The sequence below is a fragment of the Oryctolagus cuniculus genome, chromosome 7 (assembly GCF_964237555.1).
Source record: "Oryctolagus cuniculus chromosome 7, mOryCun1.1, whole genome shotgun sequence".
In the NCBI taxonomy this organism is placed as follows: domain Eukaryota; kingdom Metazoa; phylum Chordata; class Mammalia; order Lagomorpha; family Leporidae; genus Oryctolagus; species Oryctolagus cuniculus.
The window spans coordinates 127,974,645-128,001,776 of record NC_091438.1 but is presented as its reverse complement, the minus strand read 5'-3'; the positions used below and the strand labels follow the sequence as shown (position 1 = coordinate 128,001,776).

General features: G+C 44.6%; 1 protein-coding gene across 4 annotated transcripts in view; it reads right to left on the bottom strand.

The window, feature by feature from the left end:
* EIF2B3 (eukaryotic translation initiation factor 2B subunit gamma) overlaps window positions 1-27,132 on the bottom strand; it is a 149,176-nt gene that overhangs the window by 41,389 nt on the left and 80,655 nt on the right. For all 4 annotated transcript variants that reach the window (XM_002715143.5, XM_070078589.1, XM_008265354.3 and 1 more), the window contains one exon: window positions 7,138-7,227. In XM_002715143.5, the coding sequence (XP_002715189.2) occupies window positions 7,138-7,227 (90 nt within the window). The remainder of the gene's footprint in view (window positions 1-7,137; window positions 7,228-27,132) is intronic.

The window sequence follows — 27,132 nt, the reverse complement described above, 5'->3', positions numbered from 1 at the left end:
ATCAATTCTCAAAGAATTTCAGTGTTGGATGTAAATATGTAAACAACTAAAAAAAATAAGTTTGACTTTGAAGAAACCATGAAGCTTTCCACACAAAGAACATAAGTATGTTACATTATTAAGGTAAAATATTAACAGAGGCTTGTAAAAGCAGTCTTTTCTTGAAGTTGTATCTACTGGGTTTAATCTTTCCATTCCTAGGAATCATCATTTGATGACCAGATTATTATAAAGGTCTACTTACTTTGAAGGAACATCTTTCCCATGCACAATGGTCTATGTTCTCCTGCCAGATTGCACCATTGCTTGTTTCAAAAAAGACTATCTGTTTAAAGATCTGTAACTCCCTACTTAGCTTTCAAGGCTTTCTACCTGCTGCTACTTAGCACCAACCTAATCAATCTCATCTCCCACAACTTCTCAAAGACCTCCATTATTCCAGCAAGGAATAAAGGATGTCCCTCGGGGTAGGCTTTTGGCCAAAAGTTACATGTCTGTGTTCTATCCTGGAAAGCCTGGGTTTAATGCTGGGCTCTGGTTCCTGACTCCAGCTTCCTGCTGGTACAGACACCAGAAGGCAGTGGTGATGGCTCAAGTGGTTGGGTTTCTGTCACCCAGAGGGAGACTTGCATTGGGTTCAGGCTCCCAGTTTAGGTTTGGGTTAGTCCTAGTTGTTGCAGGTGTTTGGGATGTAGGCTGGTGGATGAGAACTGTCTCTCAAATAAATAAATTAAAAAATGTGAAAAAGAAGGTGCCAGTGTTGTGGCATAAAAATGCCACATCCATATCGGATTGCCTGGGTTCAAGTTCTCTGCTTCTGATCCAGCTTCTTCTTCTTCTTTTTTTTTTTTTTAAAATAAAGATTTATTTATTTATTTGAAAGTCAGAGAGAGAGAGAGAGACAGAGAGATCTTCTATGCACTGATTCACTCCCTGACAGCTGGGGTAGGGCCAGGCTGAAGCCAAGAGCCAGGAGTTTCTTTTAGGTCTCTCATGTGGGTGCAAGGGCCCCAAGTTCTTCAGCAATCCTCTGCTGTTTTCCTGGCACATTAGCAGAGAACTGCTGATCCAGCTCTTAACACACACCTTGGGAAGGTACCAGGTGATGGCTCAAGTACTTGAGTCCTTGTCACCCACGTACAGAAGACTCAGAGTTCCAAGCTCCTGGCTTTAGCCTGGCCCAGCCAGAGCTGTTATGGGCATCTGAGGAGTGAACCAGTGAGTAGATGTTATCTCTTTTTGTTACTTTGCCTTTCGAATAAATAAAAACACAAAAAACTTAAAAAAAAAAAAAAGTGTCTTCAAGTTACCATTCTAATTTTCCCTACTTTTTCTAATATATTAAATATATTGGGGCCGGCGCCATGGCTCACTTGGTTAATCCTCCACCTGTGGTGCTGGCATCTCATATAGGCGCTGGGTTCTAGTCCCGGTTGCTCCTCTTCCAGGCCAGCTCTCTGCTGTGGCCCGGGAGGGCAGAGGAGGATGACCCAAGTGCTTGGGCCCTGCACCCACATGGGAGACCAGGAAGAAGCACCTGGCTCCTGGCTTCGGATTGGCTCAGCGCCGTCCATGGCGGCCATTTGGGGAATGAACCAACAGAAGGAAGATCTTTCTCTCTGTCTCTCTCTCTCTCACTGTCTATAACTCTACCTGTCAAATAAATTTAAATATATGTATATATTAAAATTTGCCAACTTTCTAACTTTTTCTTTTTTTCAATTTAATGCCTTTCTCATCTTTTTTTTTTTTTTTGCAATTTTTTTTTATCTTTTATTTAATGAATATAAATTTCCAAAGTACTACTCATGTGTTACAATGGCTTCCTCCCCGATACCGTCCCTCCCACCCACAACCCTCCCCTTTCCACTCCCTCTCCCCCCTTCCATTCACATCAAGATTCATTTTCGATTATCTTAATATACAGAAGATCAGCTTAGTATACCTTAAGTAAGTATTTCAACAGTTTGCTCCCACACAGAAACATAAAGTGAAAAATAATAGATGATTTTTTAAATGATGATGAAATCAGATCAGACCTATTGTCATGTTTAATCCCAGTGAGAGTCAAGTTGGGAATTGATAATTTCTTTTTTTTTACAGAAGATCAGTTTAGTGTACATTAAGTAAAGATTTCAATCGTTTGCACCCCCATAGAAACACAAAGTGAAATATACTGTTTGAGTACTCGTTATAGCATTAAGCCTCAGTGTACAGCACGTTAAGGACAGAGATCCTACATGAGGAGTAAGTGCACAGTGACTCCTGTTGTTGACTTTACAAATTGACACTCCTGTTTATGGCATCAGTAATCTCCCTATGCAACAGTTATGAGTTTCCAAGGCTATGGAAGCCCCTTGAGTTCTCCGACTCTTATCTTGTTTAGACAAGGTCATAGTCAAAGTGGAGGTTCTCTCCTCCCTTCAGAGAAAGGCACCTCCCTCTTTGAAGACCTGTTCTTTCCACTGGGATCTCACTCACAGAGATCTTTTTGCCAGAGTGTCTTGGCTTTCCATGCCTGAAATACTCTCATGGGCTTCATCTTTTTTTTTTTTTTTTTTTTTTTAAGATTTTATTTATTTATTTGAGAGGTAGAGCTATAGACAAAGAGAGGAAGAGACAAGGAGAAAGGTCTTCTATCCTCTGGTTCACTCCCCAAATGGCCACAATGGCCAGAGCTGGGCCAATCCGAAGCCACGAGCCAGGAGCTTCATCTGGGTCTCCCACATGGGGGCAGGAGCCCAAGCACTTGGGCCATCTTCTACTACTTTCCCAGGAAGTAGCAGAGAGCTGGATTGGAAAAGGAGTAGCTGGGACTCGGTACCATATGGGATGCTGGTACCATAGATGGAGGCTTAGCCCCCTACACCACAGTGCTGGCCCCCTCTTTTTTTTAATTAATTAATTAATTTGAGAGGCAGTGTTACAGAGAAAGACAGAGACAGAGGTCTTCCATCCACTGGATCACTCCCCAAATGGCTGCAATGGCCAATCTGAAGCTAGGAGCCAGGAGCCAGGAGCTTCTTCTGGATTCTCTTTTTTACTTTTTTTTTTTTTTTTCTTTTTAAAGATTTATTTATTCATTTGAGAGGCAGAGTTACAGACAGAGAGAGGGAGAGACAGAGAGATCTTTCATTAGCTGGTTCACTCCCTAAATGGCTGCAGTTGAGCCATTTGGCTGGAGTTGAGCTGATCCGATGCTAGGAACAGAGACCTGGATTGGAAGAGGAGCAGCCAAGACATGAACTGGTAGCCATATGGGATGCCAGCACCATAGGTGGAGGCTTAACCTACTATGCCACAGCACCAGCCCCCTCCAATTTTCTTTTAAAAATTAAAATTTATTTTATGAAAAATTTTGTTTTCATTTATTTGAAAGGCAGAGTGAGAGAGTGAGAGAGCAAGAGTAATACCTCTCTCCTGCTGGTTTATTTCCCACATGCCTGCAATAGCCAGGCTAGGATAGTTGAAGGCAGTAGTCACATGGGACCCAAGTATCTGAGCCATCACTTGCTGCCTCTCAGGGTGTGCTTTAGTAGGAAGCTAGAACTGGAAGTGGATGGAGATGGGACTCAAATCCAGGCACTCTGATTTGAGAGGCAGAGACCCCAAGTGGTGTCTTAATCACTGTGTCAAACATCCATCCCCATCAGTGTTCAATATATGTCCTTTGATTCTGGCAACTCTAAGATGTGAAGGTAGATAGGAGAAAAGAAAAAAGAATTGAGGGTCTCTTTAACAGATCTTGAGATGGGGAGGCAGTGTGATATCAGACTCTGTACCACTGTCTATTGCAGCAGGCTCTGGGAAAGTCCCATTTGGCGGAGTTCCTGGCCAGGATCCACAGCCAGATAATCAACTTCAAGTGTCTTCAGGGCACATACCACTGCACTTGGAGTGATAGTGGCCACCTGAGTTACAGATAAGCTATAGCAGGCAGAATGAGGCTAGCTATGGTGCAAAATTGCCTGCTTATCCAGATGCCAAAAGTTATAATCCCATTTTATATTATTAATGGAGCATTGTTAGTTTTTTTAGATGTGATAATAATATTGAAGTTTTTTTTTTTAAAAAGATTTATTTTATTGATTCTAAAGGCAGAGTTACGGGGGGGGGGGGGGGGAATCTTCCATTCACTCCCCAAATAGCCCCAAAGGCCAGGGCTGGGCCAGGCTGAAGTGAAGCCTGGAACTACATCTGGGTCTCCCACACAGGTGGCAGGGGCCCAAGTACTTGGGTTATCTTTTGCTGCTTTCTCAAGTATATTAGCATGGAGCTAGATAGGAATTGGAGCAACTGACTCAAACTAGTGCTTGTGTGGGATGCCGGTGTCACAGACAGCAACCTGCTGCACCAGAATACACAGGCCTCTGTCTTTATTTTTATTTTTTTAGAGTCCTAATAGTTTCCAAGCCAGTATTGTGGTGAAGTGGGTTAAGCTGCAGTGCTGACATCCTATCAGAGTGCCAGTTAAAATCCCAGATGCTCTGTTTCTGATTCAGGTCCCTGAAAATGTGCCTGGGAAATGAGCAGAATATGGCCCAAGCACTTGGGCCCCTGCCACCCATGTGGGAGACCTGGATACATTCCTGGGTTCCTGGTTTCAGCCTGGTACACAGGTCCAGATGTTGTGGCCTTTTGGGGGAGTGAATGAAAGATAGAAGATCTTTCTGTCTCTGCCCCACTGTCACTCTGCCTTTTAAATAAATAGTTTAAGGTCACAACTTATTGCATATGTCTTCATTTTCATTTGGAAGTAAAAAATAAATGCTGCAATGCACAAGAATTAATGTCATTTTTGGAATATATATAAATCTATACTGGAAACTGGAAAACAGGGTTTGGATTACTCTCTAAATCTTGGTAGCAAATTTCCCTGCTATCTAAAGATCTCCATAATCCATCACGGAGCTTAGACTGCAAATTCCTGAGGTCAGGGCCATGTGTGATTATTCACCATTGCCCCATAGGCTACCACAATGCCTGCATCATAAAAGGTGTCTAATAAATAAGCGCTGATGGAATGAAAAAGAAAACAAGTCAGAGGTGATAACAGCGTACTGGGGAGGGGAAACAGAGAAACAACAACCCTTTGGAAAACTTTCTAGGAGTCCAAATAATTCATTTTTCTATTGACTCATATACATGGGCATCCTTGTAGGAACTTAGCGGGTGATTTGGGGGGTGAGGGTTAGAATGTTGCAAAGAAGGTCATATGGGCACAGAGAACAATCATCTTTCCCTTTAATATTTATGTATATACACAAGTCCACAGCCAAGGGCAAGGTTAGCATTTAAATTCAGGTTTTCAGATTCCTTCCCCAGCTGATCTGAAGGAATTTGCTACTGTGGTGCCTACTTTGCAGTCCTCAGTGCTATTAAAGGCAGCAGTCATCAACAGAAACTACCTGCTTCTCTTCTATGCAGTTATCAAATCTTTGCCATTTGTTCTTCTAAGGGTACATTTTCTTTTAAAATTTATTTATTTACCTGAAAGGCAGAGTGATAGAGGCAGAGAGAGAGGTCTTCATCTACTGGTTCACTCCCCAAATGGCCAAAACAGCTGAGACTAGGCCGTGCTGAAGCCAAGAGCCAGGAACTCCATCCAAGTTTCCCATGTGGGCAGCAGGACTCAAATGCATCAAGGCCATCATCTGATGCCTCCCAAGTACATTATCAAGAAGTTGGATCAGAAGCACACAGTAGTTGGGACTCCAACCAGGCATTCCAATGTGGGATGCAGCTGTCGCAAATGATAGCTTAACCTGCTGCCACAACACCTGTCCCCAGTTCCATTTCTTCTTCTTCTTAAGATTTATTTATGTATATGAAAGGCAGAGAGAGGAGAGGGGAGGGGAGAGAATCTCCCATTTGCTGGTTCATTCCCCAAATACCTACAATGGCCACAACTGGGTGGATCTGAAGCCAGGAGCCAGAGCCGTGTCTGGGTCTCCCATGTGGGTGCAGGGGTCCAAGCCCTTGGGCCATCCTCCACTGCTTTCCCAGGCCCATTATCAGGGAGCTGGATTGGAAGTGGAGCAGCTGGGACTCGAATTGTTGTCCTTATGGGATGCCAGCACCGTAGGCGGCAGCTTAACCTTCTATGCCACAGCGATGGCCCCAGTTCTATTTCTTATCCAAAATCCTTGAGATCAGTTGTTAAAGGAAACTTCTCTTTGGAAACCCAAGTCTTGTGGTCTACCAGACGCAGACTCTGGAAAGTATTTAATGTCTAAAATTCTGTTCTCAGAGCAAAAATCAGAAAAAACGTCAAATTTGGCTTATCTTTATATTAATGAAAGATCCCTCAGTGAGGTATGCTTCTTTTCTAATGTGGGGAATTTTATTCTTTTTCCCTCTTCCGTAGTAAGTCTCTGGCCCTTTGCTAAGAGGACTCATCTATAGAATAACTGACTGGGGAAAGACATGTACCTAGAGAAAAATAGCAGATGGAGGGGAGCTCACCTTGCAGAAGAAGTAAACAAGAGCATGAAACTGTGCAGAGGGGATGGGTGCTGTGGTGTAGTGGGTAAAGCTTCCGCCTGGAGAGCTGGCACCCCATACGGGCACCAGTTCAAGTCTTGGTTGCTCCACTTCTGATCCAGCTCTCTGCTATGGCTTGGGAAAGCAGTGGAGGATGGCCCAAGTCCTTGGGCCCCTGCACCATCGTGGGATACTTAGAAGAAGCTCCTGGTCCTGGCTTCAGATTGGCCCAGCTCCGGCCATTGCAGCCATTTGGGAGTGAACCAGCAAATGGAAGACCTCTCTCTTTCTCTCTCTCCCTCTGCCTCTCTGTAACTCTGCCTTTCAAATAAATCTTAAAAAGCAAGCAAACAAACAAACAAAAAGAAACCATGCAGAAAGAGGCATCATGGGTTACTCTAAGTTTTACAAAAATATTTTCCTGGTTTATTTTAACATAGACCCCAAAAATTTAAAAAAAAAAAAAAAGAGTACTCTGTGGTATAGACAAAACATTGTGCTTATAATAGGATTTCATTTCTAAAACAATGGTGAGAACCAACTGTACATTTTATATAAACTAGTGATTAACATTGTGAAGTTTTAAAATGTTAACTAAGTCACAAGGTAGCTGGTTAAGTGCCATAGGCTTGACTCTACCTCCCTTTTTCTTACTTATTTTCCATGAGGAAATCCACGACGTATTTTTTCAAACAGTAGAGATGGGCATCCACAAGACCTGTGTGGAAATGAATTCTAGGGTGCCTGCAAAGAGAACAACAAAGAAAAAGCTCAGAATCTGGCAACAGAGATTCACTTCTATTATCAGGAAGTAGGCAGCAGGAAGTTTATAAAGGTCAGAACCATGCTCTCCACACTTCACTGAAAACTCAGGATGGGAGACTCCAGCTCTGATCTTACCACACAAAAAGTGTTCTCCTAGGGTCAGTGCTGTGACTTAGTGGATTAAGCATCCCATATGGACTGCTTTACTTCCCATATGGCTCCCTGCTAATGCGTCTGGGAAAGCAGTGGAATATGGCAAAAGTCCTTGGGCTCCTGCACCCACATGGGAGACCAGGAAGAAGTTCCTGGCTCCTGGCTTCAGTCTGGCCCAACCCCAGCCACTGCATCCATTTGGGGAGTGAACTAGCAGATGAAAGATTTCTCTGTCTCTTTCTCTCTCTCTGTTACTCTGCCTTTCAAACAACTAAATAAATCTTCAAAAAAAGGAGGGGGGGCTTTCTTTTTTAATATTTATTTATTTGTTTGAAAGACAGAGTTACAGAGACAGAAAGAGAGAGAGGGGCCAGTGCTGTGTTGCAGTGGAGTTAAAGTAGCGCCGGCATCCCATATGGGTGCCTGTTCAAGTCCTGGCTGCTCCACTTCCAATCCAGCTCCCTGCTAATGCACCTGAGAAAGCAGTGGAGGATGGCCCAAGTGCTTGTACCCTTATAGCCACATGGGAGACCTGGAAGTAGCTCCTGGCTTCGAATTGCCTCTGCTCTGGCCATATTGGTCCTTAATTTCTTCAGGCCACACTTTAGCCATAATTTTACTTCTAGCATTTGGCATATGATTCCATCTTCATAGAAGATTAAATAAAATTTGTGAATACTCCTCTATTATTTATTTAGCAGGATTCATTCAAGATATATATTCTCCAGGAATCCTTCACTGAAAATCCACGTTGTGCTCCCACAATACTTGGTGCTCACATCTATCAGGTAATGTGTGACTGCCTCTTTACATGTCTTTCTGCAAACAGAATGAAATTCAGTAGAGAATTTTCATAGCCTTAGTACTTTAGCATTGTGCCTCCTGCAGACTAAATGTACAATAAGCAGTGGCCAAATAAACAAATAAAGGAATAAACTAGGTCACATTAACGTATTTGCCTAATTGCTGTGTATTTTAATTGACTATCTTTGATTGGCTTACAGTTTTAAAGAAAATTATTTTCATGGGATTTTAATACTCCAGAAGTAATTTATCAAATAAGCTTATGGTGTACCACTCACAAATCTGGAATATAATGAAGAAACAGAGATGGATGACTTCAGATTTTTGTTGTTGTTGTTGTTGTTGTTGTTGTTCTTTCAGAGTATAGTATAGAGAATATATATCTTAGGACTGGAACACTGACAGCTTTTAAGTTGCCAAAAGGGAGGTTTCTTTATTTAATTCTATTTCTTTTGAATAATGTTAAAGATTTATATTTTAAAATGAAACAAATAAAACAAAACAAAAACCTCAAAAAAGTACTACTGAAATCTGGGTAACTGGCTTACTGCTCCAGGCCAGGATGATATTATATATAATAAAGACTAAAATATTTGAAAATTCCTCACAGGTTTTTTTCTTCTCTAACTACTATAAAAAGAATTTGAAAGTGCTTTTTAAAAAGTTTTTTAAAATAAGAGAAAAGATCTTAGAAAAGTCAGATATAATGGACAAAAAGTAAAATTCTAGAAATCTCTAGACAATATAAGCCATTAGGAACGTAAGGAATATTTTTGGGTTATTTTTACAGCTGTGCTTTAAAAAAATAAAGTTGGTGATTTTAGAATTTGAATTTGTGAAGTTTAAAATTTTGAGGAAGGGGCTGGCATTGTGGCATAGCCAGTGAACCTGCTGCCTGTGATGCTTGTATCCCATGTGGTCATTGGTTTGAGTCCCAGCTGCTCTACTTCCATCCAGCTCTCTGCTAGTGGCTTGAAAAAAGCAGCAGAGACGGCTCAAGTACTCGGGCCCCTGCACCCATGTGGGAGACGTGGAAGAAGCTCCTGGCTTCCAACCTACCCAGCTCCAGCCCTTGTGGCCATTTGGAGAGTGAATCAGTGAATGGAAGATTTTTCTCTCTCTGTCTTCCCCTCTCTGTAACTCTGTCTTTAAAATAAATAAATAAACCTTTAAAAATTTTTTTGAAGGTAATAAAGCATGTTTTTATGGAACAAACCAGTAGATCAAATAATTGGAAGAATTATTTCTTATTAATAACATTAGAATAAATAAAGACTGCACACATGAAGTAAGCATTGGGAAAGAACTAAAGAAAGCATTTACTATTTTAACTACAAAGATCAATGGTTTTTAAAGCATCTTCATGAAAGTTCTTTCTCATCTCCTTATTTTATTTTTTTTTATTTTTTATTTTTTTTGACAGGCAGAGTGGACAGTGAGAGAGAGAGACAGAGAGAGAAAGGTCTTCCTTTGCCGCTGGTTCACCCTCCAATGGCCGCCGCTGCAGCCGGCGCACCGCGCTGATCCTGGCAGGAGCCAGGAGCCAGGTGCTTTTCCTGGTCTCCCATGGGGTGCAGGGCCCAAGCACCTGGGCCATCCTCCACTGCACTCCCTGGCCATAGCAGAGAGCTGGCCTGGAAGAGGGGCAACCGGGACAGAATCCGGCGCCCCAACCGGGACTAGAACCCGGTTTGCCGGCGCCGCAAGGTGGAGGATTAGCCTATTGAGCCACGGCGCCGGCTCTACATCATCTCCTTATTTTTTAAAAAATATTTATGGGGCCAGTGCTGTGGCATAGTGGGTAAAGCCACCGCCAACTCTCTGCTATGGCCTGGGAAAACAGTGGAGGATGGCCTGGGTCCTTGAGCCCCTGCACCCGTGTGGGAAGCCCAGAGGAGGCTCCTGGCTCCTGGCTTCGGATCAGCTCAGCTCTGGCCGTTGTGGCCATTTGTGGAGTGAACCAGTGGATAGAAGACTCTCTCTCTCTCTCTCCCCCTCTTACTCTATGTAACTCTACCTCTCAAATAAGTAAATAAAAAAAATCTAAAAAAAAAAAAAAAAAGAAAAAAGAAATGTTCCCCTGGGGCCAGTGCCGTGAGCTAGTGGGTAAAGATGCTGCCTGCAGTGCTGGCATCCCATATGGTTTGAGTCCCAGCTGCTTGACTTCTAATCTAGCTCTCTGCTATGGCCTGGGAAAGCAGAAGATGGCCCAAGTCCTTAGGCCCCTGCACCCACATGGGAGACCGGGAAGAAGCACCCGGCTCCTGGCTTTGGATTGGCACAGCCCGGCCACTGTGGCCATCTGGGGAGTAAACCAGTGGATGGAAGACCTCTCTCTGCTTCTCTTTAACTCTGCTTTTCAAATAAATAGATAAATCTTTTAAAAAAAATTTTTCCCCAAAGAGACAGCTGCCTGCTTTGGGAAGTTCAAGGACCAAGTTATCTTTATGTTTCAGTATTTATTTACCCAAATCTGCTCCTAATATCACAATTTGAAGTACTGTGTCAGGGACAAAACTTTAAGATCTCCAGGGAGTCTGGCACTGTGTTGTGGAGGATTAAGCCACTACTTGTGATGCCAGCATGCCATAGCAGGGTGCCAGTTTGTATACTGGCTGCTCTGCTTCTGATCTAGCTCCCAGCTAATGTGCCTGGGGAAAGTAGTGAAAGATGGTCCAAGTGCTTGGGCCCCTGCCACCCACTGGGACACTTGGATAGAGTTTCTGGCTTCTCATTTCGGTTTGGCCAATCCTGGCTGTGATGGCCATTTGAGTGTACCAGTAGATGGAGAATCTCTTTCTCTCTGCCTCTCCTTCTGTGTTTTGAATTTTTTTTTTTAAAAAGATCTACGGGGAAGCTGTAGAACAGACTTCAGGATTATGCTAGATTACAGATGCTTAGGCTTTTCTAAGCTTTGCTACAGTTTAAAGAAAACTGAACATAGAGATATGTGTACCACCAACATATACAAACATCTGTAGAACTATAGAGCTAGGAAATATAGTAGGAGCGGTTTAGAAAGCTAGCCCTGGGCCAATGCTGTGGAGTAGCGGGTAAAGCCACCGCCTGCAGTGCTGGCATCCCATATGGGTGCTGGTTTGAGTCTCAGCTGCTCCACCTCTCTGCTATGGTCTGGGAAAGCAGTAGAAGATGGCCCAAGTCCTTGGGCCCCTGCATCCGCGTGGGAGACCAGGAAAAAGCTCCTGGCTCCTGGCTTTGGATTGGTGCAGCTCCAGTTGTGTGGCCAATTGGGGAGTGAACCAGTGGTTGGAAGACCTCTCTCTCTCTCTCTGCCTCTTCTTCTCTGTGTAACTCTGACTTTCAAATAAATAATAAATAAATCTTAAAAAAAAAGCTAGCTCTGAAAAAAGGAAATATGTCCATGAAACACAAAATTAATACTTTCTATGTCCAAAGCTTTTAATGACTCTACAAAAAGGTCTGGATCCCTTTAATTAATATCAATATCAAAGGATTTCAGATCCCCATTTCCTTAAAAATCTACAGAATAAGAGAAAAGGTCCCTAGTTTCAGGGCAATATCAAATGTTCTGCAGGTTTGCTCCTTTTTTCCCCAATCCCACGTGCAGAAGGAACGGTGTTGTTGTTTTAATCCAGCTTGTTGTATAAGTATAGCAAAGGACAACTGGGAATCCTATTCCCCAACACGCTCATTGTATAATGCTCAGTTCCTGGAAGAGTGGGTAAGAAAAGACTGATAGGCAAAGAGGAAGTTTATGGTAGCTGCATGTCTAAAAACTGAAATTCCTCCAGACATTCTGTGTGGACATATTAGTCAGGACTCCTATAAATGGGACCTGAGTGATTTCTGGCCCAGTGGGAGAAATGATATGCATGCTGAGACAGTCCACAGTGGCCCAATGAAGTAGGAAAGAAAGTCTCCAGTGATCTGAATTGAGTGTGACTTGACAGTTCATGTGGTTGCACAAGTGACTTTTTCCAAACTGAATTCAAAATTTGAGGACAAGAGTGCACAGAGGACAGGATAGGAACATGTACAGTCTCCTGAGCTGACTATGGGCCAAGGCCTCCTTTGGCCAATCTGATAGAGAAGATTACATGTTAAAAAACATTATGGTTTATTGTCACATACAAAATAATGTAGGGAGCTAGTACAGATGAGGATGCAATGAATTGTTTAAGAAAATTGGCATAGGATAAGATTTCATAGGATGATGAGACGTGAGGTTGGTTCTACAGGATAAAAAAAAAGTGTGCATCGGGAAAAAAAAACAATATTTCAGAATGAGGGAACAACATATACAAAGGCAAAGCAGTATGAAAAAAAAAAGCAGGATTATAATAATGGTTAAAGCTGGAGAAGTAGCCAGGGGCCAGATCATGGACAGTTTTTTTTTTTTTTTTTTTTTAAAAGATTTATTTTATTTCTTGAAAGTCAGAGTTACACAGAGAGAAGGAGAGGCAGAAAGAGAGAAAGAGAGAGAGATCTTCCATCCACTGGCTCACTCCCCAGATGGCTGCAACGGCCAGAGCTGTGCTGATCTGAAGCCAGGAGCCAGGAGCTTCTTCCAGGTCTCCCACATGGGTACAGGGGCCCAAGGACTTGGGCCATCTTCTACTGCTTTCCCAGACCATAGCAGAGAGCTGGATCGGAAGTGGAGCAGCTGGGACTTGAACTGGCACCCATATGGGATGTGGGCACTTCAGGCAGCGGCTTTACCCACTACGCCACAGCGCCAGCCCCCATGAGCATTTTCTTGTCATTAAAAAAATTATTGGGACCAGCTGGGACTAGAACCAGCACCCATATGAGATGCCGGCGCTTCAGGCCAGGGCATTAACCTGCTGCACCACAGCGCCAGCCCCAAGGACAGGTTTCTAAGATGCCATGCTACGGAGTTTGGGTTTTGTCTCTCAAGTTATAGAGAACCAAGGGAAGTTACTACTTTAAAGAAATAAATACACATGGTATGCTGCCTTTGTATATATTAACTTAGCTGAGCCAGAAATGTTTTGCAAAATTCCTTTCCCTGAAAGGTTCTGAGTTAGTCATGGCCATAAGAGAGATTTTGTATGAGATTCAGAAGGGGTAAGTAAGGCTGAAGCCACATTTTTATGCTATGAATGTTGATGAATGGTGCCAAACACTGTGGTAACCTGAGCATGTTACAGATATGCTACTTCTTCTAGAAGGTATGGATTAGTACCAAGACCTACAGTCTTTCCGATTCTGCTATATATCTTCCTTCAATTTCTACTGAGTCCTGAGCCAAGTACTGTGTAGTTCTATGAGAAAGGATGCTAGTCTCTTGCAGATCACCCACAACAATGAGGCTGAAAGTAGTAAGAAACAGCTGTGGAGTTTCACTTTGCCCTTCCAGGTTTGATGTGTCCTTCTGAGTCCCTGTTTGTTTTTGCTCTTGTCCACATTAATTTATTTTTGACTCTTTAATCTGCCTGCCTAATGGTGATTGCAGATTCAACTCAAGACACAGAAATAACAGCATGCTTATGCTACTCTATCAGTTTCCACAATTGTATAATATTCATAAATCCTTTATTCTGTATCACTCATAGTATTTCTACTTCTCTGATTGATATAAAAATTGCTATCAGAAGTGTTCCTGGGGGTGGGTCTTTGGCATAGCAGTTAAGATGCCAGTTAAGGAGCACATGCTGTGGTACAGTCAGTTAAGCCACTGCTTGTGATGCCAGCATGCTATACAGGAATGCTGCTTCAAGTCCCAGATGCTCCACTTCTGATCCAGCTTCCTGCTAATGCACCCGAGAAGGCGGCAGATGATGGCCCAGGTGTTTGAGGCCCTACAACCCATGTGGGAACCAGTTTGTAGTTTCTGGCTCCTGGCTTAAGCTTGGTTCAGACTTGACTGCTGCAGCCATTTGGGGAGTGAAGGTACCCTTCCCTCCCCTCTCCCCTCTCCCTCTTTGTCACTCTGCCTTTCAAATACCTAGTTAAGATGCCTCTGTCTCAGATTGGAGCCCCTGGGCTTGATGCCTGGCTCTGGCTCCTGACTCCAGCTTCCTGCTAATGCAGAACTGGGGAGGCATTTGCTCTATTGAGTTCCAGTCACCCATGTGGGAGACCTGTATTGAGTTCCTGGCCCAGACCTGGTGGCAGTTAGGAACTCTCTCTTTGGGGAAAAAAGAAAAGAAGGAAGGAAGGAAGGGAGGGAGGAAGAAGGGAAGAAAGAGAGGGAGGGAGGAAAGAAGGAAGAATGGGGGCTGGTGCTGTGGTGCAGCGGGTGAAAGCCCTGGCCTGAAGCACCAGCATCCCATATTGGCGCTGGTTCTAGTCCTGGCTGCTCCTCTTCTGATCCGGCTCTCTGCTATGGCCTGGGACAGCAGTGGAGGATGGACCAAGTGTTTGGGCCCCTGCACCCATGTGGGAGACCCAGAGGAAGCTCCTGGCTCCTGGCTTCGGATTGGCGTAGCTCCGGCCATTGTGGCCATCTGGGGAGTGAACCAGTGGATAGAAGACCTCTCTCTCTGTCTCTACCTCTCTCTGTAATTCTGTCTTTCAAATAAATAAACTAAATCTTGAAAGAAAGAATGGAAGAAAGAAAGGAAGGAGGAAAGAGAGAAAGTCTTGAAAGAATAGAACCTTTGCTGAATTGGTTTCATTTTGGAATCAGTTATCTGATTCAGTCAGGTTTAAACCTTTCAATTGATTGGATAAGGACCATTCATATTAATCAGAATAGTCTCTCTTGGCTGGCGCCGCGGCTCATAAGGCTAATCCTCCGCCTTGCGGCGCCAGCACACTGGGTTCTAGTCCTGGTGGGGGCGCTGGATTCTGTCCCGGTTGCCCCTCTTCCAGGCCAGCTCTCTGCTGTGGCCAGGGAGTGCAGTGGAGGAAGGCCCAAGTGCTTGGGCTCTGCAGCCCATGGGAGACCAGGATAAGTACCTGGCTCCTGCCTTCGGATCAGCGTAGTGCGCTGGCTGCAGCGCAGCAGCCATTGGAGGGTGAACCAACGGCAAAAGGAAGACCTTTCATCTCTGTCTCTCTCTCTCTCACTGTCCACTCTGCCTGTCAAAAAAAAAAAAAAAAAAAAAAAAAAAAAAAAAAAAAAGAATAGTCTCTCTTACTTAAAATTAAGATTGGGGGCCAGTACTGTGGCTTAATGGGTGAAGCCTCCGCCTGCAGTGCTGGTACCCCATGTGGGTGCCAGTTTGAGTCCCAGCTGCTCCACTTCTGATCCAGGTCTCTGCTGTGGTCTGGGAAGGCAATATAGGATAGCCCAGGTCCTTGGGCCCCTGCACCCGCGTGGGAGACCCGGAGGAGGATCCTGGCTCCTGGCTTCACATCGGTGCAGCTCCAGCTGTTGTGGCCAGCTGGGGAGTAAACCAGCGGATAGAAGACCTCTCTCTCTCTCTGCCTCTCCTACTCTCTCTGTGTAACTCTGACTTTCAGGTAAATAAATAAATTTTTTAAAAAATAGAATGAAATAGGCCGGCGCCGTGGCTCACTAGGCTAATCATCCGCCTTGTGGCACCGGCACACTGGGTTCTAGTCCCAGTCGGGGCACCGGATTCTGTCCCGGTTGCCCCTTTTCCAGGCCAGCTCTCTGCTGTGGCCAGGGAGTGCAGTGGAGGATGGCCCAAGTCCTTGGGCCCTGCACCCCATGGGAGACCAGGATAAGTACCTGGCTCCTGCCATCGGATCAGCGCGGTGTGCTGGCTGCAGTGCGCCCGCCGCGGTAGCCACTGGAGGGTGAACCAACGGCAAAGGAAGACCTTTCTCTCTATCTCTCTCTCTCACTGTCCACTCTGCCTGTCAAAAAATAAATAAATAAAATAAAATAAAATAAAGATTGGGTGGGTGGGTGCTGTGATGTAGTGGGTAAAGCCATCACCTACAAATGCCAGCATCCCATATGGGCGCCCATTTGAGTCCCAGCTGCTCCACTTACGACCCAGCTCTCTGCTGTGGCCTGGGAAAACAGTAGAAGATGGCCCAAGTCCTTGGGTCTCACATGGGAGACCTGGAAGAAGCTCCTGGCTTAGGATCACCCCACCTTTGGCAGTTATGGCCATTTGGGAAGTGAATCAGCGAATGGAAGACCTCTCTTTCTCTCTCTCTCTCTCTCTCTTTCTGCCTCTCCCTTTCAAATAAATAAACCAATCTTTAAAAAAAAATCAAGATTGTTGATATTGATTATATTTATAATTACCTTTATAGCAACTTAGATTAGCACACTAAAGCCTAGCAAAGTTGATACACAAAACTAACTCTCGCCGGCGCCGCGGCTCACTAGGCTAATCCTCCGCCTTGCGGCGCCGGCACACCGGGTTCTAGTCCCGGTCAGGGCGCCGGATTCTGTCCCGGTTGCCCCTCTTCCAGTGGAGGATGGCCCAAGTGCTTGGGCTCTGCACCCCATGGGAGACCAGGAGAAGTACCTGGCTCCTGCCATCGGATCAGCGCGGTGCGCTGGCCACAGCGGCCATTGGAGGGTGAACCAACGGCAAAGGAAGACCTTTCTCTCTCTCTCACTGTCCACTCTGCCTGTCAACAAAAACAAAAACAAAAAAACAAACAAAAAAAAAACACTAACTCTCACATAGGCTGATGTGAACTGCAAGTGTGACATGTAATAAAGGAGTCATCAAAGCCTTCCCAGGCAGGATCACTCAGCTACTCCTCCTTCCTCCCTCTCAAATCAGAAACTCTACCTTTCACCCCTCCAGGAGGTGCCCTAGACAAAGCTCCTACTCAAAGACAAACTCAGAAAAGAGAGCTGTTTCTCTTGTCATTCCTTCAAGCTACCTATGCCTGAAAATTTAATAAAAAAAAGATTTGCCACTTTTTACAGAACACGGGTGAAAATTGAAACATTAATTTTCCTCCAGTCTGGTGCTCAGATTTTAGCTGCTAAATCCCTGTCCAATTTATCACTTTTTCTCCATCTCCACCATCAATATCCTGGCCCAAATTATCATTATTTCTCATCTGGATTATTACAATGTCTCATGGCCACAACTGTTCCCCTCCCTGTACATACATCTTTTTTTTTTTTTTTTTAAGATTTATTTTGTTTATTTGAAAGTCAGAGTTACACAGAGAGAGGAGAAGAGGCAGAGAGAGATAGAGAGAGAGGTCTTCTATCTGCTTGTTCACTTCCCAATTGGCCACAACTGCCGAAGCTGCATCGATCCAAAGCCAGGAGCCAGGAGCTTCTTCTGGGCCTCCCACTCAGGTGCGGGGGCCCAAGGACTTGGACATCTTCTACTGCTTTCCCAGGCCATAGCAGAGAGCAGGATCGGAAGTGGAGCAGCCGGGACTTGAACTGGCGCCCATATGGGATGCCGGCACTGCAGGCAGAGGCTTCACCCATTAAGCCACAGTGCCGGCCCCACATACATCTTTTTATAAAGTGACTTTGCATCTTCTTCCATTAATCTTTTAAAAGATTTAGTTTTATTTATTTGAAAGGCAGAGTTTAGAGAGAGAGGTAGAGACAGAGAGGTCTTCCATCCACTGGTTTACTCCCTAGATGGCCGCAATGCCCAGAGCTGTGCCAATTTGGAGCCAGGAGCCAGGAGCCAGGAACTTCCTCTGGGTCTCCCACATGGGTGCAGGCGCCTAAGGACTTGGGCCATCTTCTACTGCTTTCCCAGGCCATAGCAGAGAAGTGGATCAGAAGAGGAGCAGCCAGGACTAGAAATGGCGCCCATATGGGATGCCGGCACTTCAAGCCAGGGCTTTAAACCCGCTGCACCACAGCACCAGCCCCAAAACTAAATCTTTTTTAAAAAGGCAAAATAAAATCATTGTCCTTATGTAACTTATAATCCAGAGCAATAAAATGTTACAGATATCATCACAGAAATCTCCACAGTACACAGGGGAGCACCAAGGAAGAAGCATGATTCTGCTAGGGTGGAAAGAGCTTCATAAAGAAGTGATATTTGGCCAGTGCTGTGGCTCAATAGGCTAATCCTCCACCTTGCGGTGCCGGCACACCAGGTTCTAGTCCCGGTCGGGGCGCCGGATTCTGTCCCAGTTGCCCCTCTTCCAGGCCAGCTCTCTGCTGTGGCCAGGGAGTGCAGTGGAGGATGGCCCAAGTGCTTGGGCCCTGCACCCCATGGGAGACCAGGAGAAGCACCTGGCTCCTGCCTTCGGATCAGCACGGTGCGCTGGCTGTAGTGTGCCAGCTACGGCGCCCATTTGAGGGTGAACCAACGGCAAAGGAAGACCTTTCTCTCTCTCTCACTGTCCACTCTGCCTGTCCAAAAAAAAAGAAGTGATATTTGAGCCAAGTCTTGAAAGAAGAGCAGGTACATAGCTAAGAACAGTCATTCCTTACTTTGGCTGAAGGAAACCAAAAATGGTAAAAGGACAGAGACATTAAAAAGAATGCAGAAGTCAGAGAACTATTAGCAAGTTTCCATAGCTACATGGAGAGGTCTGGAATGCCTCTCACCCCCTCCAGGAGGTGCTATATGGTAGAGTGTAGAGTATGAAGATGTTGGCCAGTGCCGTGGCTCAATAGGCTAATCCTCCACCTAGCGGCGCCAGCACACCGGGTTCTAGGCCTGGTCGGGGCGCCGGATTCTGCCCTGGTTGCCCCTCTTCCAGGCCAGCTCTCTGCTGTGGCCCGGGAAGGCAGTGGAGGATGGCCCAAGTCCTTGGGCCCTGTACCCACATGGGAGACCAGGAGAAGCACCTGGCTCCCGGCTTCGGATCAGCGCGATGCGCTGGCTGCGGCGGCCATTGGAGGGCGAACCAATGGCAAAAGGAAGACCTTTCTCTCTGTCTCTCTCTCTCTCACTGTCCACTCTGCCTGTTAAAAAAAAAAAAAAAATAGAGTACGAAGATGTATTAAAGGAATGGTGAGCTCTAAGGCTAGAGAGGTAAGGAAGCATGGTTTGATGACTGAGGGCCTTAGGAATTTGTGCTTTATTCTATAAGCAATGTGCAAGTATTTATAGGTTTAGAGAAGAGAGTAGAGAACAAAGCTGAAAATTCTATAAAAAGAAAAAACAAAACAAAAATGCTGAAAATTCTGGACAGTGTTAGAAAAATTAGTGGACTAAGGTTCTAGAGTTCTCAGAAGAGAATGGAGTAAAATGCATAAATAAAGGGATTGGTCTCAAATGTCTTCCTGTAAGGCTAGAAATGAACTGAAGGTGAGTCTGAGTAAAGACAGATGTGGGGATAGTATAACTGAGAAAATCGTTCTGTCAGCCAGGATTTTCTCTGAGAAAAGAAGAGAGGCAGGATCATTCTCTGGCAGGTGAGTAATGGTGGTTGAGAACAGTTGCTGAAAGGAGTGGCAAGCTGGCCCAGGACAGGTATAAGAATGAAAAGTGGTTCTGAGGATTCAGATAAGATTAGAAGTATGAATTTATGGTGATGCCAATTTACACCATTGCATAATATTTCTCCTGAAGATTTTAATAGAGCTGATACAGTACTACACAAAGTAGATAGTCAATGTGATCCAAAGTTGAGATTGGAAAGGCACTTATAGCCAAAGGACAATGGTAGGGGTATGCAGGGCAATGCCTGAGGCATAGGGTCTAGATTGGATAAAGAAGGAAATGAGGGGAGAGAAATAGATGGAGAGGGAAAAGGGGTAAGGGAAGACAGAAGGGAGACAAGAAGAGGGGCAGCAAAGAACTAGAAAGATATAATGAGACTAAAATGAAGGAAACAGGATTCTGGGTAAAGATGGTAGATTAAACATAGGCATTAAACTCCTACTCCTTTCTGTAAAGGAGTTTGTTTTAAAGACATTAACCCACAAAGATAAAGAACACAAGAAAAAAAAAAAAGACAAAACTTTGGAAGCTGGAGAAAAGAAGGATGGCAGTAACAGATTTAATATATTCAAGGAAACCGAATCTTAAACCATAAGGAAAGCTAAGAAACCAAATTTGTACTGTAGAAGCCCTGAAACGATCAGGACTCAGCAGCACATATTTACCCACCCAGGCAGGAAGCAAGATTTTCCTTTGACGTCTATAGCCTGCCCTAAAGAAAACACATAAAAGATACTGAAATGGGGGTTTTCTTATAGCCATATTATTTTGTAGAAATGAGTTAAAAGTATAGAGGAGTAAAAACAACAGAGAAAGTTTGTCAACTCTTATTCTATACCCTGACATTCAGTGTCTATGGCAGACAAGATACTTTGGGGAAGGTGTGTGACCGTTGCCTTCCATAAGTTCTTCTGCCACCCCATCACAAGCTGCAAATCAGAGAACTTCTTTAGGAATTAGGGTTAGTAACAGTGGGCGGGGGTGGGGCTGGTGGTGGGGGTGGTGTATTAATTTCAACACTTTCCACACCATTGGGAAAATAATCAAGAGTTCAAACCATCTCTCATCATCTGTTGTCCCAGAAACACACATTTGGCCATGATCTTTGAGGTCTTGACTAAAGTCCTTGTTTCCCCAGATATAAATGTCTAAATCTTACAAAAGGAACTTGTGAACATTTTATTCCAGTTTAAAAGATATCCTTTAGAAACTTGTTTTAATATTTTCATTATTCTTCCAGTAAAAAACCTTGACTAGAATTCAAAAAAAAAAAAAAAAAGCATTGGGGAACAGCTACATGATTTTCTTATTAAGTATTTGGCACACATATCTTTTACTTATGAACTATTAAAAACACATGTCCATCAGAAACAAAACAGGAATTTTAGAGCTGGAGGGAGAGGTCTTTAAAGAACTAAGCCAATTTCAGCTGGGGAAACTGAGGTGTAGAGAAACAAAAGTGATTTGCTCAAGGTTACACAGCTGGTTTGTCTCAGGACTAGATTCCAAATTCTCTGGACTTGACTTTCCAGTACCATACTAGTTTTATCAGCAATATTCTTCTCCAGTACATGTAATGCTTCTCCCAGTCAGAAATGTACAAATTAGACATGTGGGAAAGGTGTTGTCTTTACCGAAATCCAGTGGGTTCACAAGAATCTGGACCCTTTGAAGTAAAGTTACCAGGCCAGTGCAGGAGAGATCGTCTCTCACCACAGGCCTAGTAGGACTCCTGCTCCTATATTTCTTGGGACCCAATATATATGAGGCCAACAAAAAACCATCTCTGAAATCAAACAAATACATTATCCTCTCTCCCAGAAAGGAAAAAAAAGATGGGAGGTACATTCCATCACTGTTTTTTCTCCTACAATTACAAATTAAGAAAACTTTTAAGAGGTTTCTGGTTCTCCTATATACACAAAGGCCTTTTCCAAGGTAACTTTGGTGTTTGCCCAAAAGGAACTAGCCCCCACCTTTGGAAATTCAGTTAAAACAAGGGGAAAAAAAGGAAATACTGTATTCTCATATTCAAAAGTTCTTGAAAAATCTGGGTCTAATTAGCTTTTGACCATCATCTCAACAAGGCAGGAGGAGCACAATGCCCCAGAGGGTCATAGGAATGGGGAACATTTTTACTGATGATTTATCCAGCCAGCTGACCTTCTTATACAACCACACACCAATGATCCTGAATCTGCCAACAACCAAAAATGCAACCTAGTCTTAGGAAACTGATAGAAGATCATGCATCAGTGCTTAGCCAAGGCCCTGAGCTTAACATCCATGAAGGAAAAGTATATAGTCACCTGCTCTTTATTTCCACCTCAACTTTTAACTATGTCCATCTTTGCTCTCATTCTGCCCAAACTTTGCTCCCTTGGTCAATGATCACTGGGATTAAGTGATACAGTGATCCTTACTCCACATATGGAGCCATAAGCTAGTTCCCAGAGAGGCTAAAGTGAAAGCAGAAGAGTCTCCACCCTTTTCTTGGAACTATAGAGACCTATGCCTCTAGCTTCTAAGAACTTAACGTCTAAGACTACCGACTCTAACAGAACAAAGCATAAACATCAGTGCTTGATGAATGCATAAATGAATCAGGTCCTTTGTTTCATAGCATAATACTAATCACAATTAGACCTTTTTGTATTCCAAAGGACATAATTCCTTCAGAGTCTTGTAAACTCAGCACTGTAACACTGTGATACTTTTTTAAGTCTTGTTACCTTGAGGCAGGTTAAGCCACTGTTTCAGATGCCCACATCCCATACTGCAGTGCTGATTGGAGTCCGGCTACTCTGCTTCTGCTCCAGCTCCATGTTAATGTGCCCGAGAAACAGTACAAGTATTTGAGTTCCTGCCATTCACAAGGAAACCTGGATGGAATTGTTGGCTCCTGACTTCAGCCTGGTTGTTGCACCCATATAGGGAGTGAACCAGGGATGAAAGATCCCTCTCTTTTTCTATTACTCTGCTTTTCAAGTAAATAAATAATTAATTAATAAATTCTTTTTAATAAATCATTTTTAATAAAGATTTATTTATTTACTTGAAAGTCAGAGTTACAGAGAGAAACAGAGAGGCAGAAAGAGAAATCTTTCATCCACTGGTTCACTCCCCAAATGGTAGCAATGACCGGGCCTTAGCGCGTCCAAAGTCAGGAGTCAGGAGCTACCTCTGGGTCTCCCAAATGGGTGCAGAGGCCCAAGCACTTGGGCCATCTTCCACTGCTTTCCCAGTGCGTTAGCAGGGAGCTGGATTGGAAGTGGAGCAGCTGGGGCTAGAACCAGCACCCATATGGGATGCCAGTGTTGCAGGCCATGGCTTTTACTCACTGTACCACAGCACTGGTCCCAATAAATAAATTTTTTAAAAAGATTTTTTTTTTTTTTTAAATAAAGTCTTGCACCTTCAATCTGTCCTACATATTACTGTCAGGTTATCTTTTCAGAATTCTGAATTTGAATCATCAATTCCCCTCTCAAAAGTCTTTAATGATTACTTGGGAGCTGGGTGTTCGGCATAGTAGCTAAGATGCCACTTGGTGGTGGTGGGGTGCTGGAGTGCAGCAGGTTGAGGTGCTGCTTTAAATGCTGCACTTCACATTGGATGCCTGGGACTGAGTCTCAGCTTCTAAGCCAGCTTCCTACCAATGCACACCACGGGAGGCAACAGATGATGGCTCAAGTACTTTGCTCTGTGCCACCAGGTGGAAACCCAGATGGAGTTACAGGCTCTTGCCTTTGGCCTGGTCTATACTTAGCTGTTTGGGCATTTGGGGAGTGAACCAGTGGATGCAAGTTATCTCCTTTTTGTCAATTTGCCTTTCAAATAAATAAACATTAAAAAGAAAAGATATTGGTTGTGATACCCATATTCCATATTGAAGGGCCTGGGTTAGTCTTGGCTCTGTTCCCAATTCCAGCTTCCTGTTAATGAGCATCTTGGGAGGCAGCAGATGAAGGCTCAGGTAGTTGGGTCTGTGCTACCCACATGGGAGACCCAGATTGAGTTCCTAGTTCCTGACTTTTCACCTGGCCTAGCCCTGGTTTTGTAGGCATTTGTGGAGTGAACCAGCAGATGAAAGATCTCTGTTTCTTCTGCCTTTCAGTAAATAAAAAATTAAAATTAGTAATAAAGTCCTACTATTGAAGGCCCTTTGTTTTTGGACCAACTTAACTTTCCAGCCTCATTGTCTAGTGCTTCCCAACATGGACACTTCATCAGGCCAAACATCCCTGTTTACAGCTCCTACCTAGCTTTGCACACCCTGCCTTTCTACATTTGCTCAAAGCATTCTACTCACACAGTATTCAGCTTCCTATGCCCCTTTCCATATATGATCTAAATCTTTTTCATTTTAATTAATTAATTTATTTGAAAGGCAGAGCCACAAAGAGACAGAGGCAGAGGCAATGGCCAGAGCTGGGCCAATCCGAAGCCAGGAGCCAGGCGCTTCCTCTGGATCTCCCATGTTGGTGCAGGGGCCCCAGCACTCGGGCCATCCTCCACTGCTTTCCCAGGCCAAGCAGGGAGCTGGACAGGAAGTGGAGCAGCCAGGACTAGAACTGGAACCCATATGGGATGCCTGCACTACAGGCAGAAGCCCCACCTGGTTCACTACAGCACAGGACCCTCTAAATCTATTCTTCACATCCAAGTTATTCTATTGTTTTTCTGACCACCTCATTCCCTATGATTGATACTTCCTCTCAATTCCTAAAACACTGTTAACCATCACTGTTCAGTATCTGACATTGTTTGCTACTGCTTTTTAATCTTTTGTACGCATAATCTTATCTTCCACCAAAGCTAAGGAACTGTTTGAGATAAAGTTCTCTGCCTCAAAGATAAAGTCTTCTGCCTTAAATACCAAACCAGTGACTTGACCAAAGGAGGAAAGTGGGTGACATTTGTCATTTGAAGGATTTTTTTTTTTTTTAAAAAGATTTATTTGAAAGAGTTACAGAGAGAGCGGAAGAGGCAGAGAGAAAGAGACCTTCCATCTGTGGGTTCACTTCCCAGATGGGCGCAACAGCCACAGTAGGGCCAGGCTGAACCCACAAGTCAGGAGCTTCATCCGGGTCTTCCACGTGGGCAGCAGCAGCCCAAGAACCTGGACCATCTTCTGCTGCTTTTCCCAGGCCATTAGCAGGGAGCTGTACCAGAAGCAGAGCAGCCAGGACTTGAAAAGGTATCCATGCAGCTCTATCCCCCCCCCCCCTTTTTTTTTAGATTTTATGTATTTATTTGAAAGACAGAGTTCAGAGAGAGATAGAGACAGAGAGAGGTCTTCCATCCACTGGTTCACTCCCCAGATGGCCGCAACGGCTGGAGCTGGTCCTATCCGAAGCCAGGAGCAGGAAGTTTCTTCTAGGTCGGGGGACCTAGAAGACTTGGCCCACCCAGGTGCCTGGGCCCAAGCACTTGGGCCATCCTCCATTGCTTTCCCAGGCCATAACAGAGAGCTGGACTGGAAGAGGAGCAACCGGGACTAGAACCGGCGCTCATATGGGATGCTGGTGCTGCAGGTGGAGGATTAACCAAGTGCGCCATGGCGCCGGCCCCGCAGCTCTATCCTTGATGCCACAATGCCGGCCCTGAAGGATGTGTTCTTGAAAAGCATGAACTAACAGAAAATGCCCAGTACTATTCTCATTAGCTATGATATTAACACACTCCTTTCTTCCTGTGGCATTCAACATCATTCTTTGAAGTATATGGGACTGACCTAAATGGTTTCCTAGCTGTAGCAGTCTATATTCTAGTAACATCTATAAACAAAATCATATTTTTTTTATTTTTTTGACAGGCAGAGTGGACAGTGAGAGAGAGAGACAGAGAGAAAGGTCTTCCTTTGCCGTTGGGTCACCCTCCAGTGGCCCCCGCGGCCGGCGTGCTGCGGCCGGTGCACCGCGCTGATCCAAAGGAAAGAGCCAGGTGCTTCTTCTGGTCTCCCATGGGGTGCAGGGCCCAAGCACTTGGGCCATCCTCCACTGCCTTCCCGGGCCACAGCAGAGAGCTGGCCTGGAAGAGGGGCAACCGGGACAGAATCTGGTGCCCCGACCGGGACTAGAACCCAGTGTGCCAGCGTCGCTAGGTGGAGGATTAGCCTATTGAGCCACGGCGCTGGCCTATTGCTGCTTACTTTTTAAGATTTATTTATTTATTTGAAAGGTAGAATTACACAGAGAGACACAAAGAGACAGCAATCTTCTATCCACTGGTTCATTCCCCCAAATGGTCACAACAGGCAGAGATGAGCCAGGCAGAAGCCATGGGAGACCTCCAACTGGGTCTCCCATGTGGGTAGCAGAGCCCAGGTACTCAGGCCACCTTCTGCTGCAATTCCCAGGTCCATTAGTAAGGAATGAGCTGGATAGGAAGTGACACTGCCAGGACTCAAATAGGATCCCAGTGTTCGCATGCAGAGGCTTAGATTGCTGCATCAAACACTGGCTACATTGCTGCTCAACATGTAAATAAAGTTTTATTAGTACACTGTCACACTGATTTCTTACATACCTACAAATGCTTCTGTGTTATCACTGCAGAGTTGAATAAATGCAACAAATGCCTGCAAAGCTTGAAATATTTACTATTTAGCTCTTTTACAGAGAAAGCTTTTTTTAAAAAATATTTTATTTATTTGAGAGGCATAGTTACAGACAGTGAGAGGGAGAGACAGAGAGAAAGGTCTTCCTTCCGTTGGTTCACTCCTCAGTTGGCCACAATGGCTGGAGCTGTACCAATCCGAAGCCAGGGGTCAGGAGCCTCCTCCCGGTCTCCACACAGGTGCAGGGGCCCAAGGACTTGGGCCATCTTCTACTGCTTTCCCAGGCCACAGCAGAGAGCTGGATTGGAAGAGGAGCAGCTGGGACTAGAACAGGTGCTCATATGGGATGCCGGTGCCGCAGGCGGAGGATTAACCTACTGTGCCACGGCGCCAGCCCCTCAGAGAAAGTTTGTCAACCCTTGTTCTATACCCTGACATTCATTACAAGTGCCAAAGTCCTGAATTTCAGACACTTAATAATGACTAGTCACTAGGTAATTTCCCATTCATTCAAACATGTATTGAGATTTCTCATTTCTAATTAAATCCTGATGATTCCGTTTCCTCATCTGTAGAATGGGCATAATAATAACATTTACTTCATGGGATTATACAAAGGATTATACAAAGACTTAAAACACAGTGCCTGGCACAACATTTGAAAAATTATAGTTGTTATTATCGTCATCATTGTTATCATTGCCATGTTCATCATCATTACCATCATCATTTCCTGATGTCCCAGGAAAAGCAAGCTCCCTCTGATGGCAATGATCGCTCAAGAGAAAGAAGTAAACCCTAGCATGGGAGACTAGGGGAGAGAGTTTACAGGGCACTTCAAAAAGTTCATGGAAAACAGAATTAAAGCATGGTGTATTTTGGTACCAAAAAATGTTTGAAACCCATGCAGTGGCCGGCGCCGCAGCTCCAATAGGCTAATCCTCCGCCTTGCGGCACCAGCACACTGGGTTCTAGTCCCGGTCGGGGCACCGGATTCTGTCCCGGTTGCCCCTCTTCCAGGCCAGCTCTCTGATGTAGCCAGGGAGTGCAGTGGAGGATGGCCCAGGTGCTTGGGCCCTGCACCCCATGGGAGACCAGGAG